General features: G+C 49.7%; 1 protein-coding gene across 4 annotated transcripts in view; it reads right to left on the bottom strand.

Annotated features, from left to right (window-relative positions):
- ASAP1 (ArfGAP with SH3 domain, ankyrin repeat and PH domain 1) overlaps window positions 1–18085 on the bottom strand; it is a 1875051-nt gene that overhangs the window by 643406 nt on the left and 1213560 nt on the right. For all 4 annotated transcript variants that reach the window (XM_085604920.1, XM_085604922.1, XM_085604921.1 and 1 more), the window contains one exon: window positions 10777–10862. In XM_085604920.1, coding sequence (XP_085461046.1) covers window positions 10777–10862 — 86 coding nt within the window. The remainder of the gene's footprint in view (window positions 1–10776; window positions 10863–18085) is intronic.

The following is an 18085-nucleotide window of genomic DNA, read 5'->3' as shown; positions in this document are numbered from 1 at the left end:
TTCCTGGAGTTATGTAACAGCTCTCCTGTTTCCATAAGGGCGTGTTTTCCTGGAGTTATGTAACAGCTCTCCTGTTTACATAACCTCTCAACCGCTAAGCATCCTGGGAGATGTAGTCCGTTTTCGCTGGTTACAGTTTTCTTCCCCTCGCATGACAGGAATTCTTGACACCCTCCCCAGGAGAAGTTAACAATTGCCACACTATGGGAGGTAGTGGCATTGCTAGCGTTGGTCACTAGGTAATTCTCACCTAGCATGACCTGTCCAGGGTCCACAAAGACAGGTGTCACCATTGTGACACTAGCCCCAGTGTCCCTGTAGGCCTGATAAAAGGAGTCTGTCTGTACTTGCCCAGGTTACTGGGACCCACAGTAGAGGACAAAGCTATGTCCCCATCACAGATCAGAACAGCCTGAGTGGGTATTCTGACTAGGCCAGAATCCACTTCAGTTCCCAGGGTTAACCCTATTACACCCTTTTGCTGGGAGCCACCACTTACAGCTGGACTTGGGGGTACAGTTGCCTTAGGGGCAATGGTGGTTGGGGGCTTGTCCTTTTTGGTGCACTCACTAAACCAATGGGAATTGGACTTACAATAGTTACACCAAGGTTTCTTTTGGCCACCTTTCTTTTTATCCTTTTTGGGACCACCCTCCCCCTGAGCCTATTGGGGGCCTGGTGAAGACTTCTGGTCTTTTGATTACCCTTCTGGTCTGCCTTTTTCTGATCACCGCCCTGGTTCTGGTTTTTCTGCTTAACTCTAGTCCTGACCCACCTATCTGCCTTCTTTCCCAATTCCTGGGGAAAAGTTAGGTCAGAGTCAATCAAGTGTTGATGCAGCCGCTGGTTTTGACAGTTGTTAAGGATTTGTTCTCTCGTGATCAAATTATACAATCCTGTATAGTCCTTAACCTTACTACCCAATACTTAGTGGCACAATCTACAAAGTCAGTCCAGTCCTGAGTCTGTGTCTTCTGGGTATCCCTGAACAACAACCTGTATTGTTCAGTGGTTAGTCCAAACACATCAATCAGAGCACTCTTCAGGACAGTGTAATTGTCAGCATCCTCATCACTAACTGTGAGGAGCTTGTCTCTACCTTTCTCAGAGAAGGACAGCCACAAGATAGCTGCCCACTGACTTTGAGGTACCTGCTGTACTTTGCAAACCCTCTCCAAAGCAGTTATCCATTTGTGGATGTCATCCCCACACTTGTAGGGGGGGACAATCTTGCTCAGGTTTCTATTATCATAGGCCCCGTCTCTATCCTTAGGGATACTGCTGCCACCAGTGGGTCCTAACCCACTTAACTTTTGCTCGCTTGCCAGAGCAAGTCTCTCTTTGGCAAGGGCAAGTTCTTCCCTTTCAATCCTCAGATTGACTTCCCTCATTATGGCCTGATGCTCTTTTCTCTGTGGAGAAGTCATTCCCCTGTGAGAAGAGGCATTGGAGCTATTAGAGAGATGGGAGTCGATAGATTCCCTGGAAGGGGATCTTCCTCTCCTGCTTCTCTGGTTAAGTCCACATGAGGGTCTGAATGGGGGGGACCCCATTCAGACTCCCATGTAGGCTTAAGTTAGCCTGGCTAAGTCTCCTAACTTGGACCTGGCTGTCGACCTCATCTTCTGAAGTCCCTGCAGACTCATCTTGATCAGTATTGTGAGGGGAGACTTCTGTGGAGGGTAGACCCTCATTGGTACCTAAGGCACCATCCTGGGAGGCTCTCTGAGCATCATACTCTTCTAAGATCTCCACTAGATAAATGAGGGTAGGGTTTGAACCCCGTTTTAACTTTCTGGAGGTACACAATTGTCTCATCTCCTGAAAAGTTAGGGTATCATATCTAGAGGGTATCTTTCTAGGCTATCCCCCTCCTGAGAGAGAATCAACTCGATCTCCTCTCAGAGACATGATCTAGTGAGGGTGTGGTGTGTGCACCTACCTACACTAGTTGTATCTACTAAAAACTCTCTAGTAGTTGTAGTCAGGGTGTGCTAGGCCCTTCAACCTACAACAACTAAGTTCAGTAGAATGAATATGCTACTTACCAGTATGCATCTGTTCTTGGCATGTAGGGCTGCTGACATTCATATCTGTGCATAGATCGCCGCCTAGTGTTGGGTCCGGATGTTTGCAAGTTGTTGTCCTGGAAGAGTCTTCGAAGTATCCTGGGATAGGTGACTCCTCCCCTGGACTACAGTGCGCATGGGCATCCTCTCCATCCTCAGATTGTTTTTCGCCATTGTGGCAGTGATGGAGTAGATATAGAAAGTGATGACCATGCTTACAGTAATTCTGAGAGCTGCAGCTGCTACAGGCGCCGGGGAGGAGGGAGGGCGATATGAATGTCAGCAGCCCTACATGCCAAGAACAGATGCATACTGGTAAGTAGCATATTCAGTTCGAGGCATATGGGCTGCTGAATTCATATCTGTGCATAGAATATATAGCAGTGCCCTCTTATTAGCGGCGGCTACCAGTGCCAGCTGCAGCGGTCTGAAAAAGAGTTTTGAGAACAGCCTGTCCTACAGCTGCCTGCTGTTTTGATTGCACATCTACACAATAGTGTTTGGTAAATGTATGTGTAGTGGACCAGGTGGCTGCTCTACATATGTCATGCAAAGGAATGTTTCCTAGGAAAGCCATTGAGGCCCCTAACTTACGTGTTGAGTGGGCTCGTGGGGGAATCGTTAAAGTGCGTTTAGCCTTTTGATAGCAAATTTGAATACATTTAACGATCCATCTGGCTATTCCTGCTTTGGAGATAGCGTTACCTTTGTGGTGTGGGGCAAAGGCAACGAAAAGTTGTTGTGTTTTCCTAAAGGGTTTGGTCCTGTCGATATAATACATGAGGGCCCTTTTGACATCTAGTGTATGGAGTGCCCTTTCTGCGACAGTTTGTGGGTTTTGGAAGAAAACGGGCAGTTCAATGGTTTGATTCATGTGGAACTGCGATACCACCTTTGGCATGAATTTGGGGTTGGTACGTAGTACGACCCTGTTGGCGTGAACCTGTATAAATGGCTCTTGAACGGTTAGTGCCTGGAGTTCACTAACTCTTCTCAAAGAAGTGATCGCTACTAGGAAAGCTACTTTCCAGGTAAGGAATTGAATCTCGCATGAGTGTAGAGGTTCAAAGGGTGGACCCATCAGGCGTGTGAGGACCAAGTTGAGGTTCCACATCGGAGCCGGTGGGTGGCTTGGTGGAATGACTCGTTTGAGTCCTTCCAAGAATGCTTTGATGGCAGGCACTCTGAATAGAGAGAGGTGCTGCCTGGTCTGCAGATAGGCTTATATTGCGGTCAAATGGACACGTATAGAGGTGTACGCCAGATTGCATCGGTATAGGTGTAATAGGTAACAAATAATGTTTTGGATGGATGCATCTAGCGGGTTAATGTCATTATTATTGCAATAAATGACGAACCTCTTCCATTTGGCTGCATAGCAAGCTCTGGTAGTGGGTCGCCTGGCCTACTTAATGATGTCCATACAGTCAGGTGGCAGGTTGAGGTAGCCAAACTCTAGGACTTCAGGAGCCAGATTGCCAGGTTCAGCTGTTGCGGATCTGGGTGCTGAATCTCTCCATGGTTCTGCGTTAAATGCTCGGGTTTGATCCGCAGCCTTTGATGCGGCACCACGGAAAGTTCGAGAAAGGTGGTGTACCACGGCTGGCGTGCCCACGTTGGAGCAACCAGGACGAGCGTCAGTGAGTGTTGACGCAGTTTGCGTGCCACCAGCGGTATCAGTGGTGCTGGGGGAAAAGCGTACGCAAATCTGCCGGACCAGTTCATCCATATCGCATTGCCCTGTAACTGCGGATGTGGGAGCCTGGCGGCAAAGCTTTGGCATTTTGCGTTTTCGCTTGTCGCGAATAGGTCTATCTCTGGATGACCCCACTGCTGGAAGTACGGTTGGAGTACTGATGGGTGTAACTCCCACTCGTGCATCTGGTGGCTGTGTCTGCTGAGCAGATCCGCCATCTGGTTGTCCTTGCCGGGGAGGTGTTCTGCCATGAGGAACATGTTCCTTTGAATGGCCCACTTCCACATGCTCTGAGCCAGATGAGACAACTGTGGAGAGTGTGTTCCTCCCTGCTTCTGTATGTAGTACATGGCAGTCATGTTGTCCGTCCGGATCAACACGACTTTGTTGCACAAGTGTACTTTGAAAGCTTTCATAGCGAGGAAGATTGCCATCAGCTCTAGAAGGTTGATGTGCATCTTCTGTTGTTGTTGTGTCCATAGTCCCTGCACTGTGTAATGGAGTACATGAGCTCCCCATCCCTGGAGAGACGCGTCCGCCGTCAGTATTATCTGTGGGACAGGCTCTTGGAACGGTCGGCCCTTGCAAAGGTTTTGTGGATTCCACCAATGCAGAGAGTTGTATGCCCGACCGCTCACCAACACTAGGTCCTTCAACTGTCCTTGAGCCTGATTCCACTGACGTGCTAAGCACTCCTGAAGCGGGCGCATATGTAGTCTCGCGTGGGGGACTATGAAGATGCAGGAGGCCATCATGCCTATCAACTGCATGAACACTCGCGCGGGAAGGGAGTGTTGTGGTTTGAACTTTGAAATCAGCATTTGCATGCTGTTGATTCTCACCAAATTTGGCTGAGCTGTGGCCGCCAGAGTGTCTATAGTCGCACCTAGGTACTGTTGTACGTGTGCGGGCTGTAGATGGGATTTTGGGTAATTTAGTGAGAACCCCAGACTGTGAAGGAGGTGAATGGTGCGGGACATGTGGCTGGCACATTGCTGGGCTGACTTCGCTTGAACGAGCCAGTCGTCCAGGTAAGGGTAGACGTGTATGTGCTGCCTCCGTAGATGTGCCGCCACAGTAGCTAGGCACTTTGTAAACACCCTTGGTGCCGTTGTCACGCCGAAGGGAAGGACTTTGAATTGGTAGTGCTGCCCTTGAACAGTGAATCTGAGGTATTTTTTGTGTGATGGGTGAATGGGTATGTGGAAATACGCATCCTTGAGGTCCAGTGTGGCTAGAAAGTCTCCCTGCTTGAGCAGCGGGAGGACTTGCTGGAGAGTGAGCATGTGAAAATGCTCGGAAAGAATGTATCTGTTTAGGGGTCTCAGGTCTAATATAGGTCTGAGTGACCCGTCCTTCTTCGGTATTAAAAAGTACAGGGAGTACACCCCCGTACCTTGCTCGTGGACGGGTACGACCTCTATTGCGCCTTTTAGAAGCATACTTTGCACCTCCTGCTGTAAGAGCGTTAAGTGCTCTGAGGACATAGGACGGTTTTTTGGAGGTATTGTGGGTGGAGTGGAGGTTAGTTCTAGACAGTAACCGTATTTGACAATATCTTTGACCCACCTGTCCGTGGTGATGGAGTTCCACGTGGACAGGAATCTTTGTAGCCTTCCCCCGACAGGTGTTATGTGGTCGGGAGGAAGGGAGAGGGCGTCACTGCTTGTTCTTGGGGGAGGACCTGGTGTTGCCGTAGCCGCGTCCTCTGCCCTTTGTACTGGAGCCACGATATCCACCCCGGGTGTTTTTATCGTAGGTGGTTTGTGTATTGCCCTTGTTGTATGTTTGCTGTGACCCCTGTCCTCTACCTGCTCCTCTATTTCCGGGGCGACGAAAGGAGCTGCTCCGAAAGGACTGAGTCTGGAGAGCCCCCATGGACTTTGCAGTGTACGTGTCCTTCTTTATTTTCTCTAGGGTGGTGTCAACCTCCGGGCCGAATAAATAGTCGGGGTTGACAGGCTGGTTGAGTATGTTGTTTTGCACCTCAGGTTTGAATCCGAAGATTCGTAACCAGGCATGTCGTCGCAGCATGACGCTAGTGTTTATGGCCCTGGCAGCTGTGTCTGCGGCATCCAGTGCGCACTTGATGGATGCGTTTGTGAGGAGCTGTCCCTCCCTGATGAGGATCTCTGCACCTTCTCTGAATTGGTCAGGGAGATGTTGGATTAGTTGCTCTAATGTGTCGTAGTGCGCTCTATCGTAGCGAGCGAGGAGTGCTTGAGTATTGGCAATGCGCCATATGTTGGCTGCCTGGGCGGCAACCCGTTTGCCAGAGGTCTCTAACACCTTGGACTCTTTGTCCGGGGGAGGAGCGTCACCTGTTGTTTGGGAGTGTGCCCTCTTGCGAGCATTCGCAACGACAATGGAATCCAGAGGTAATTGGCCTCTGATGTAAGTAGGGTCCCCAGGCGCTGATCTGTATTTTTTGTTGATCCTGGGGTTTATCACTCTTGCCCTGGTGGGTTCCTTGAAGATGTCCTTTGCTGGTTTGAGGACACCCTTCAACATGGGTAGAGTTTTTATATTCCTTTCTGAGGATGCAAAAGTATCCATAAGAAAGTCGTCCTCGACGGTGTCCGAATGAAGTTGCACCCCATGATTGGCCGCAGCACGTTCAATTAGAGCGTTGAACGCTGCCGTGTCCTCTGTGGGAGATGTTTTTGCTCCATAGAGTTGCGGGTCTTGTGCATCCATAGGTGCACCTGGGTCCACAGGGTCATCCCAAGTTTGATCAGGGTCCTGTTGGCCGTCAGGGTCCATGTCTCCGGGGTAGGGGACTTGGTCACCCATGTAGTCCACCAACGCATCCGTGTCGGAGTGTGTGGGAGAGAAGGATTGTGGATCCTGGTAGGGTGAGTGGAAAGGTTCGTAAAGAACTGGTTCTGTAGCCACAGGCAGCTTTCTTTTAAGTGGAATCCTGAAGGAGTCCAAAGCCGGCTCCGAAGTTATTTTCCGTTTGTGGATAATCATCCTGCCGGTGTCGGCGTCGATTAGATGCGATGGAGACGTCTCCGCAGAGCGTTCGGCAGGCGTGATCGTGGTATGGGTCACCCATGTCCTGATTTGGAACATTTTCGGGGCCGTGGATGGTGGCAGGCCAAAAGTAATGTTGGCTGGTGTCGAAGAGGCTGCTGGAGCTTTAATTGGTTCGGAGCCCGACGTGTCCTGGAGGACCGTTTTCTTTTTGGTGCTTTGCGCAGCAATGGGTCGCGTCTGGAGCGCCCTCGAGTCTTTTGCACCGACCGGTTCTGTTGAGGCGGTCGTGGATTTTTTCGGCGCCGGTGGGTCATCGAGTCGAGGGGCGGGAATGGCCGTTGACTCATAGGGCATAGGTGTACCCTAGGCCTACCAGGGGCTGCAGCATGTATTATGCCACCCCTGGCCTGGCCTTCCATTATGACACAACTGGCTGATCACTCAGCTGGGGCAAGGTCGTGTAATCACCCCTTGCTTAGGTGTAGTATTCCTATACCTAACTTACATATAGACACATGTGTACCTATCAGCCACTCCTATGGCAGGCCTTAACAATCCTGGAGGCAGAGTGCTTGGTAACATGTGAGATGGTGCTCTAGCATGAGCTGAGCCTGTCTGCAGCTTTCGGAACCATGTCCTTATAGCTGTTCTATGATATAGCCTACCATATACTCTTAAAGTGCCTTATAATCTTAAACGGTTATCTATGGTTTGGCTTTATCGAAACATGTCGTGTAAGGTGTCTAACACTGTGGAATAATACCCCCATACCATTTCTGGACATGAGGATATTATTCCCCCCTTCTAGAGGGAAAGACATGTTAAAATCATACTTTACTGTTAGCCTCAGCATCACAAAATGGATGCTGCTGCCACGACACAAGTCTGACCTCCTGCTGCTGGGAGTGATCCCAGCCAGGGAGGCCTGGACAATAGGTTTCCTGCTTGGGGAGGTGCTAGCACCTCCCCAGACAGCCTTTAGTGTATTGGGGCAGGGTGGGCTGAAAGGAATGAGACATGCCTGGGGCACACAAGGTGTTCCTTGCATAGTCCAGTTCAAACCGGCGCTGGGGCACTCCAGCCCCAGCTCTGGCGCGAAACTGGACAAAGGGAAGTGGGTGTAACCACCCCCTCCCAGGTCCCACCCATAAGGCGTGACCTAGCAGGTATCCCAGCCCCCCAGATTAGTATAAGAGTGGGAGTTGGGCCCCAGGACTTTAGATTATCCTGAACCTGCAACTTGAACAGAAACTCTGGACCTTCGACATTCGACGAAAGAAGAAGACTGAAGAATCTACCTAGTGGCCAAGGAGTGGCTACCCTGTGCAAACAGGCACCATCAAGAGACTACCCTTTGCTTTGCTAAAGTTCTACGAGGGACCGACTGCAGAGCCCGACCAGAGCCTTGACTTCCAGACTTCTCCGACCCTGATCCACATCCACAGCAGAGCTGAGATCCGTGGAGGCGACGAGAGACGTGGGACCGGCTACCTGGGAAAAGTGGCTAGTATCTTCAAGCGCAGCTTCTGAGGCACCCTCGAAGTTGTGCACCGGGGATTGAGAAGCCCCAACCCCAAGAACCATCTGCACCGAAGATCAGCCCCCCACACTCCACGAGTCCTGCGTGGGGCCCTTCTGCATTTTCCTGCTTGCCGCGTCTGTCCGGTTGCTTGCCCACTGGCTAGTGGCCTTTGTGACGACGCATCCTGAAATCTTCATCGCTGGTTTGGCTTCTCCAGACTGGCTCCTGCTTCTTTGAAAAAGAGAAGCACCCCAGACCTTCCTGGTCTGCACCAGAAGCAAGTCCTCCGTTCTTCGTGGGTTCCGCTTGCCAAGGCTTGGTGAGTCCTAGTCCAACTTCGACGCCGCCAACAGCAAGAGCCTTCGTGGGACGGCTCGCCTCCTGGTCCTGGTCGTCCTCGACATTCCCTGGTCCTCGTGGCTACAGCGACAAGCTTCACCTTCACCTGCAATCTTCACGACATCGCCTGGTTCCTTCCTGGTTCCACGTGGTCACTGGCTAGTGACCTTGACTCTGTCCCTTCTGCTTGCAGGTCTCCTCTCTTCTTGATCCCAGCCTTGGGATCCACCGGACACTCTTCACTGACTGCCTGTCAGCAACTTTCGTTCAGGCATCCATAGAAGTCCACGACGAAACCCGACGCAAGTTCACACCTATGCACCCGCAGCCCGTGGGCTAGGTAACTTGGGTACTTCGGTGCTCACAAGGGTAGTGACTATCCTAGGGTCTAGTTTCCGAGTCTCGACTCTCTAGCTGCTTCAGAAGTGTCCTTAAACTGTTTATTTCTAAACTGTACTATTTCTATCGACTATACGCATTACGCGTGAGTGTTTCCACTCTGCACCTGAATCCCGTGGGCCTCCCACTTCTTAACTGTTGCTAGTGTAGTGTAGCCCCAGCGATTCCCTAGGCCTAGGCCTATCCTATTTCCGTGACAGTGGTCCTTATACCACTTACTTAGTATATGGTTTGCGTGGCCCCTAGGGCCTAACTGTATTACTTACCTGTGTGACTTAATGTATGCTTAAATAAGACTGTGTTGTACTTACCTCTAATCTCATAAAGAGTGTTGAGGGTTTGACTAGAATAAATACACTTTATTTTATATATATATCTGTTGTGGTGTCCTTTCATTTGGTATTCAAGGGATTATATATGGTATCACAGCTGGCTTCACATGCCATTCAGAGTTTAGCCTAAGACTGCTCTTGTCCATGCTACCACTAGGATAGCTGGTCTATAAGGTTGACTTTACAACCAATCACCATAAGGGTATTTGGACTGATATAAGGTGTACACTAGAACTAGTGACATCATGCATCAGGCCAACTTCTCACAGTACGTACCTAAGGTACACTGTACAGGGCCCTAGAAGGTGATCCTCACCAATTGGGTTATGTACCTAAAGTACATAGTATGAATTTAGAGAGAGAACAGCTGGGCTGTGGGTCTGGTTGGCAGGCCCACAGCCACATCTAAGTCGAAAACCAGTGAAGCAAAAGCCAAAAGTGGGGTTGAACATAGAAAGCAGACCCTACTCTCCTACATTTGCTTGCAGTGCGTCTAGGACAAAGGTGAGTTTCTCCTCGAGGAGGGTGGGTTTGGTTTTGAACAAAGAGGCATCGGGGGGAAGTAATGTTTTCCTTTCCTCCAATGTCTCTTTGGAGCATTCCTGCTTCACAATCGCGCATGGGGCCGCAGTCAGACAGTAGAAATGCCCACTGGACACATGGGATTTCTTTTTCTCATCAATTTCGGGGAGCAGCCTGTCAGGGAAGGGTGGCTCCCCTTCGGGGATTTATTTTGGCGGTTTCTGCCCCCTTGGAGGCAGATCGGCTTATATTTTAGAAAGTTTGTCTACTCCACTAGGCCACCATTATTTTCATTATGTTGGGGAGCGGCCCCTTGGGAAAGGGTAATTTAATGTTCTTTAAGTTACATCTTCCAGGCAACATTCCATTAAAGACTCATACTAAGCACAAGACACTTAAAAAAGGAAACAAAACCAGTGATTTAAAAGAAATTATTTGAACAATTCATGATTTTTATCTGAGAAAGAGAGGATCATGCACATATGTAAATGTAAATGTCAAGGTACTTATAGAGCGCACTGTCACCAGACGGCCACCTTGCGGTGTCGCCTTTGCGGTTTCCTGGCGCTGATACTCATACCGCTATGGAACCCCTCCTGGCTTTCCCTGTGAAGTGTCCACTCCTGGGCACCCCCAGGGTGAAGCCAGGCATCCTTAGCGCTGTTGGGGCCGGTGTGGAGGCTAAGCAAGCTATTGCCCAGAGTTGCAGCGTGGGGCCCGTGATTAGAATAGGCACCGAGGCGAGAATAGACAGGTCCGAGGAAATTGAGCCCGAGCCCCGCCGAGGCGGGAATCAAACCCTGGTCCCTGGCCAGAACTCTGCTTCAGGGTCTGCCGCTCTAACCATTGAGCCACACTCCTCCTCCACATATATGAGCATATACAATACGCACACAAAAACCTCAAAATATCACATACCAGTTTTGTACTAAAAAGTCCACCATGTGTAGAGAAGTCTGGTCAGCCGTACGGATTGCAAAATGAAGTGCTGTTTCTCCTGGCTCCTGAAAAATAAAGAAATGTGCAAAGCATGAACTTTAAGAGAAGATCATTATTATATTTTTAAAGATTTAATCTTGTTCAAGCCTACTACATATGCAAATCTACAGTCCAAATATATATACATATACACACACACATAGACACAATTTATAAAACAATTTAAAGTATAATCTAAAGAACCATTTCAATATGCTGGCCTTATAACTTCTCTAAATTGGGCACAAGGACATCAAGATTCACTGCTGTGCAGATGAAACACAACTCTACTTAAAGCTTTAATTTAACAGCAAAAACAACCACTGAATAATTGTTTCTCCACCGTCCAAAACGAGTAGAAAGATTACAAGACACTCAATAACCTAAAATCAAAGTTTGGCTTTATTGTTAACAAGTATCACAAACCACAACAAAACAAATGTACCCCAGCCAGTATGGCTCTCAACTATGGGAGCCACACATCCTCATTAGTGAGCCATTTATTTGCGCCACAATAACTGGAGATAGGACCCCAGGGGGATTTACAAAAAAGAACGGGAGGCCTCACACACCCCTGGGTGTCTTGCTTCGTCATTGGCCATGCTAGCCAGAGAATGCTCTAGTGGCACAAGGTGTTTGAGGGCAAGGACGGTGCACCATATAACACAATTCAAAGAGCTTCCAATCTTGTGAAAATAAATCCTTTATTCTTTTTCAATCTTTAAAACAAGGCTCCGGACGTGTTGTGCACAAACCAAGGACTCACAAATTGACTTTGAAACTGAGGTGCCTAACCATGGTCAGCCACACTGTTGATTTCTAATGATTTACTATTGGACCGTTTCGCACTTGTTTCTATTTGTTATATCTACTGTATTAGATTGAGCTTTGATGTTATACAGTCATAATGCCTAGATTTCAGGATGGGCGTGAGGAGTTGGCTCTGGATTTATTCGGGGCAAGTTGCTCAAAATTGTACCAATTCAGACGACAATTACTACAACAAGTCTTAAGACCATGTTTCTGAAGTTAGAACGCCTAGGAATTAAGCAAATGGTGGGATGGGGTAACATTGGAGCAATATATGAAAAATGGTAAGATCCCACGAAGACTTAGGATTCTGATCTTTCCCACGTTTGAGGACTTAAGTAACGACCTCTTGAAGGAGTGGGAGTGTAATTTGGAGGGGGCATCTATCACAATGATGCAAATTCTAGAGAGACACGCTGCGGAAAAGGGGGAGAAATTGCAAACTGAGATTGAGAGCCTTGAAAAAGAGATCAGTGACTTGCCACAGAAAGACTTTATTGAGAAGAACTATGATCTTAAAGCAAGTGATGGAAAACCATCAATTATATCTTAAGAACAAGAAATTAAGTAAAATTAAGAGAGATGAAAAAGAATATAAAGATGGCAGGGTATACACCTTTGCCAAGAAATGTGATGGTATACAAGGGATAGAAGATGTAAACAAAAAAAGAACAAGAGAAAATAGAGAGGAGAGTGAGGAGACTGGCTCCACTAGTAACATTTCTGTATCATCACAGAGTAGTATTGCTTCAAATACCACCGTACCAGATGTCCCTTTAGAGGAAGGGGCCTCTTCCTTTCAAAAGGAATTGGCCAAACTCAGAATCAGCAACCGACTGCAGCAAAAAAGAAACTTAACAAAACAAGGCGAGGAGGTAGGAGGTCAAAGGGCAGATACAAAAGGGGCATCAATAAACAAACAGAGTATGGGGACAAAATCGAAGAAGTAGCTACGACAAGTATATGTGACACTATTGACAGTATGCTATATCAAAATGACCTAAAGATTGTCAATCTCTCAAATAAAATCTTAGATATTGATGAAGTTAATATCCTGAGTAAAGGTCTCAATTTCTGCCCAACACAGGAGGGTGATTTTGCGAACGCACATATTGATCTTTTTAAATTTGTCAGGGTATTGAAGTTAAAGGACTATTTTTCAAACAGACCACGTGATCCGGGGGGACCATCGGTAATCAGGATGTAGGGACACATACTATTGGTGAAGAACGTAACGTCCATTGCCTTCTAACTCTTAATGAGGATGTAGATATTCCCACATTACTTAAGGATCTGGATATTACCCAAGAGCAAAATGTGGACTCCGGGCTTCATCCTAAATCCAAATTTATACCTACTCATTCCTATCATCATAACATTGACACTTTTCATGATAAGGTCACTAAAGATCTTTGTGATTTAGAAATCCCCAAAAGGTTCATATCTAAAGTCGCCCATAACATTACTACGGGCGAAAGACTGGCCCTTAAGAGACTCAATAACGATCACAATATAAGGGAGGCTGATAAGGGCGGGAATATCGTCATCATGAATCATGTAGATTATATGCAGGAAATAGCCAGACAACTTGGCAACCAAGCATATTATCGGGAAATTTCTAATAATCCAATTTCCAACAGTACTACTATGATAAATGCTAAATTGACTGAATGGAGGGAGATAGGTTTACTTACGGCAGATGAGTGTAAGTTCCTGTGGGTTGAATGTCCGTCTTTTCCATGTATTTATGTGCTACCTAAGGTGCACAAGAGAGGACAGTTCCCACCTGGTAGACCAATAATCTCGGGGGTGGGATCACCTACCGAGATACCGAGAAATTGTCTCAATTTGTGGATTTAAAACTCCAAAAATATGTCCCTAACCTGTCATCTTACGTTAGGGACAGTAAAGATACCTTGACAAAATTTAAAGACTGATTGGTCTGATGACCTAATGTTCGTTACTCTTGATGTAGTAAGCCTTTATACCTGCATCAATAAGGAGTATGGCATTAAGGCAGTACAATCATTCTTGGACAGAGATGATGCAGGACTTTATGATTACAACGAGATGATTGTCTCCATGATTGACATCATTCTGACTAACAATTTTTTCCTTTATGACAACCGCTGGTTCCATCAAATGCACGGAACGGCGATGGGCTCCAAGTTTGCTCCCTCTTACGCCTGCCTCTTTATGGGGTGGTTTGAGAGGAAGCATGCTTGGGGCAGATGTGCCTCCCCCTGGATCAATAACATCGTATACTGGGGGAGGTACATAGATGATGTGATCTGCCTCTGGTCTGGGTCTGTCCAACAATTGGATCAATATGTGGTCTATCTTAATGCAAACACCTTTAATGTTAAATTTTCTATGATGCATCACAAGGAACATATCAACTTCCTAGACATCCAGTTATATACTAAGGGAGGCCAGATACATAGCACCCTGTTTAGGAAAGAAACCTCATGCAGAACAAGTTACTTACCTTCGGTAACGATGTATCTGTAAGAAACATTAGTTAGTTAGATTCCTCACCTTAGAATATCCCCAGGCGTCAGACTGGATCCGGAAGATTTTTCGTCAGCAATACCCCTTGCGCGTCGCTAGGCGTTGTCTGCGGCTCCACGTCCGTCGTCGGCGTCGTGCGCCGGAATGACGTCATCGGAGTACTTAGACGCCGCCCTCGCGCGCTGACGTCAGTTCTTGTACATAGCTTTCCGCGCCAGGAACGCAGAGCCCTGCAAGAGACCGACACTGGTGCCAAAAAATTCTAGGGCCCTGAAAGGGATAGCCTTAACCCTAGATGTCAGTTCGCAGAACGGGGAGGATGGGTGGGTCGGTGAGGAATCTAACTAACTAATGTTTCTTACAGATACATCGTTACCGAATGTAAGTAACTTGTTCATCTGAAAGAAACACGTTAGTTAGATTCCTCACCTTAGAAAAGATAACCAAGCAATACCAACCCCGGTGGTGGGTCTGCGAACCAAGATCACACCAGAAAGTCCTGGAGGACAGAACGGCCAAAGAAGCCATCCCTCCGGACTTGGCTGTCTAGGCAATAATGATTGGCAAACTTGTGCAGCGAAGCCCACGTTGCCGCATGACAGATGTCCTGCAAAGGGACTCCCCGTCCCAAAGCAGTAGTAGCCGCTGTGGCCCGAGTAGAATGGGCGCGCAGCCCAACAGGCAGGTCCTTTTTTGCCAAGGAATTACAGATTTTTATACACAAAACGACCCACCGGGAGATGGTCCGTTTGTGCACAGCTTTGCCCTTCTTTGCACCCACGTAGCCAACGAAAAGCTGGTCGTCCACTCGGAACTGTTTTGTGCGGTCCAAATAAAAGGAGAGCGCACGTTTTGGGTCCAGACGGTGGAGCCGCTCTTCCTCTTTTGAAGGATGCGGAGGCGGAAAGAAGGTGGGCAAGGTGACAGATTGCCCAAGATGAAAGGGGGTCACCACTTTCGGAAGAAAGGAAGGACGAGACCGAAGGACAACCTTGTCCGGATGAACAGATAGAAAAGGAGGCTTGGACGATAGAGCCTGGAGCTCACTCACCCATCTAGCCGAGGTGATGGATACCAGGAAATCAGTCTTAAGAGTTAGAAGACGAAGAGGACAATTGTGAAGAGGCTCAAAGGGAGCGCACATCAGGAATGTTAAGACAAGATTCAAGTCCCACTGAGGCATTACGAAAGGGACAGGAGGGAACGTGTGTGTAATGCCTTTAAGAAAGTGGGACACTACAGGGGACTTGAAAAGAGAGGGCTGATCAGGAAGCCGTAAGAAGGCAGAGAGGGCAGCAAGATAACCTTTCAAGGTGCCCAGGGCAGAGCCCTGCCGGGCCAAAGAAAGAAGAGGAGAACCTCAGAAAGAGGGGCGGAAAGGGGATCCACAGCCTTTGCTGTGCAGCATGCCACAAATTTGTTCCACCGGCAGGCGTATACCGTCTTTGTGGAGGGACGCCTGGCTGCCAGAATGATATCACAGACTTCAGGAGGCAAGTTAAATGGCATCAACTGCCGCCGCTCAATCTCCACGCATGGAGGTGGAGGCTGGACAGGTTCGGGTGGAGGACCGTCCCCTGCTGCTGCGACAGAAGATCCTCCCGAAGGGGCAGACGTATCGGAGGATCGGTCAACATACTGAGTAGCTCGGGATACCAGTACCTTCGTGCCCAATCCGGAGCCACCAAGATGACTTGGGCCCGGTCGCGCCTGATCTTCTTCAGCACTCTGGGCAGAAGTGGTATAGGCGGAAAGGCGTACAACAGACTGCAACTCCACTCGCGACGAAAAGAGTCGCCGAGCGAGTGCCGCCTTGGAAATTCCAACGCGCAGAACTGCTGACATTGCGCGTTCTCGTCGGTGGCAAATAGATCTAACCAAGGCTCTCCCCACTGCTGAAAGAGACCTTGCGCCACCTCGGAGTTCAGACGCCATTCGTGATCCATCATGCACCGGCGGCTGAGTTCGTCTGCTCTGGCGTTCAGAGAGCCCGCCAGATGTTGAACCACCAGGGTGATGCCTTGGTGTTCCAGCCATGTCCAGAGGCGCAGAGCCTCCTGACAAAGGGTCCATGACCCCACCCCGCCCTGTTTGTTGCAATACCACATGGCGGTGGTGTTGTCCGTGAACACCTGCACGACACTTCCCCGGACAGAGGGAAGGAAGGCTTTCAGTGCAAGTCGGATCGCTCTCAGCTCCAACAAGTTGATGTGGAGGCGAGACTCCGCCGGAGTCCAGAGGCCTCTGATCTCCGCCTCTCCCATATGGCCACCCCATCCCAGGAGGGACGCATCCGTCACTACGACATGCTCCGGAAGGGGTAGGGAGAGGTTCTTGCCCGTGACCCAATCGCAGTCCGTGAGCCACCACTGCAACTGCAGTGCAGTGCCCTCCGAGATCAAGACATGGTCGGACAGGTTGCCGTGATGCTGGGCCCACTGAAACTTCAGGTCCCACTGCAGAGCCCGCATGCGCCGCCTGGCGTGATGCACTAGTAGGATGCAGGAGGCCATCAGCCCCAGAAGCCGCAACACTAGCCTGACCGAAACCCAGGCTAGAGGCCGAAAGATGGGAATCAGGGCCTGTATATTCCGGACCCGCTGTTCCGGGGGATGAACCCGGAACTGCGTCGAATCGAGAACCGCTCCGATGAAAAGGAGCTTCTGAGAGGGGCTCAGGTGTGACTTCGGCACGTTGATGGAAAACCCCAGCAAATGCAGGAGATCCGCCGTAGTCTGGAGGTGGGAGACGACTGCCTGGGGCGAGCCCGCCTTCAACAACCAGTCGTCGAGATAGGGGAAGACTGGAACCCCTGATCTGCGCAGATGAGCTGCGACCACCGCCATCACTTTCGTGAACACCCGAGGGGCACTGGTAAGGCCGAAGGGGAGCACGGTGAACTGAAAGTGCTCCTGACCCACCGTGAACCGCAGGTAACGCCGGTGGGCCGGCAGGACGGGGATGTGGAAATATGCGTCCTGCAAGTCCACCGCTACCATCCAGTCTCCAGGGTCGAGGGCAGCTAGAACCTGAGCCAAAGTTAACATTTTGAACCGTTCCTTCCAGAGGAAGGCATTGACGTTCCGGAGGTCCATAGGGCGTAGGCCCCCTTTGCCCTTCTTGGGAACCAGAAAGTAGTGGGAATAACAACCCCGGGGGCCAAAACTTCCTCTCGCAGAAGATTCAAATGATCCTCCGAGATACGGTGGTGCTGCGGTGGCATAGCTGGAGGGGTCGTCTCGAAGGGGAGGGAGTAGCCCCTTCAGACGATTTGCAGCACCCACCTGTCCGAAGTAATGGTACGCCAGTGGAGCAGGTGATGGCGAACCCGGCCTCCCACTGGCGTGGAATGGGCCTGAAAGCTCGGACTAGGAAGGCTTTGAGGCGGATGCTGCCGGGGTGGATGTGGACTGACCGCGTCGTCCTCCAGTACCGCCTCGGCGGAAACCATGTCCGCGACCGCGTGCAGGCTGGTTCAGCGGCCGGTGGCTAGGCGGACGTGAGGAGGTGCCCCTTCCTTGGCCACGAAAGGAGCGAAAAGAGGATGTTTGTGGCCGCGGGGCCGATAGGCCCAAGGACGTGGCCGTAGCCCGGGAGTCCTTGAAGCGAGCCAGCGCACTGTCCGCTTTCTCACCAAAAAGGCGAGCGCCATCAAAAGGCATGTCCATGAGGGTGCTCTGGACATCCCCTAAAAAGGACGTGGACCGCAGCCAGGCGTGACGTCGAAGCGCCACCGTGGTAGAAATAGCCCTACCCAGCGAGTCCGTAGTATCGAGTCCACATCGGATTGCATGGCGCACTGCATCTCTCCCATCGGCCAGGGCCAAGGAAAGCCGTGCCCGGGCCTCCTCCGGGCACAGTGGCAGCACGTCCTCCACCGCATCCCACAGAGAGTGGGAATAACGGTCCAAGAGACAGGCGGTGTTCA

Source organism: Triturus cristatus, chromosome 5_1 (genome assembly GCF_964204655.1).
Source record: "Triturus cristatus chromosome 5_1, aTriCri1.1, whole genome shotgun sequence".
Classification (NCBI taxonomy): domain Eukaryota; kingdom Metazoa; phylum Chordata; class Amphibia; order Caudata; family Salamandridae; genus Triturus; species Triturus cristatus.
The sequence above is the reverse complement of the archived record's forward strand: the minus strand, read 5'-3'. Positions and strand labels throughout refer to the sequence as shown.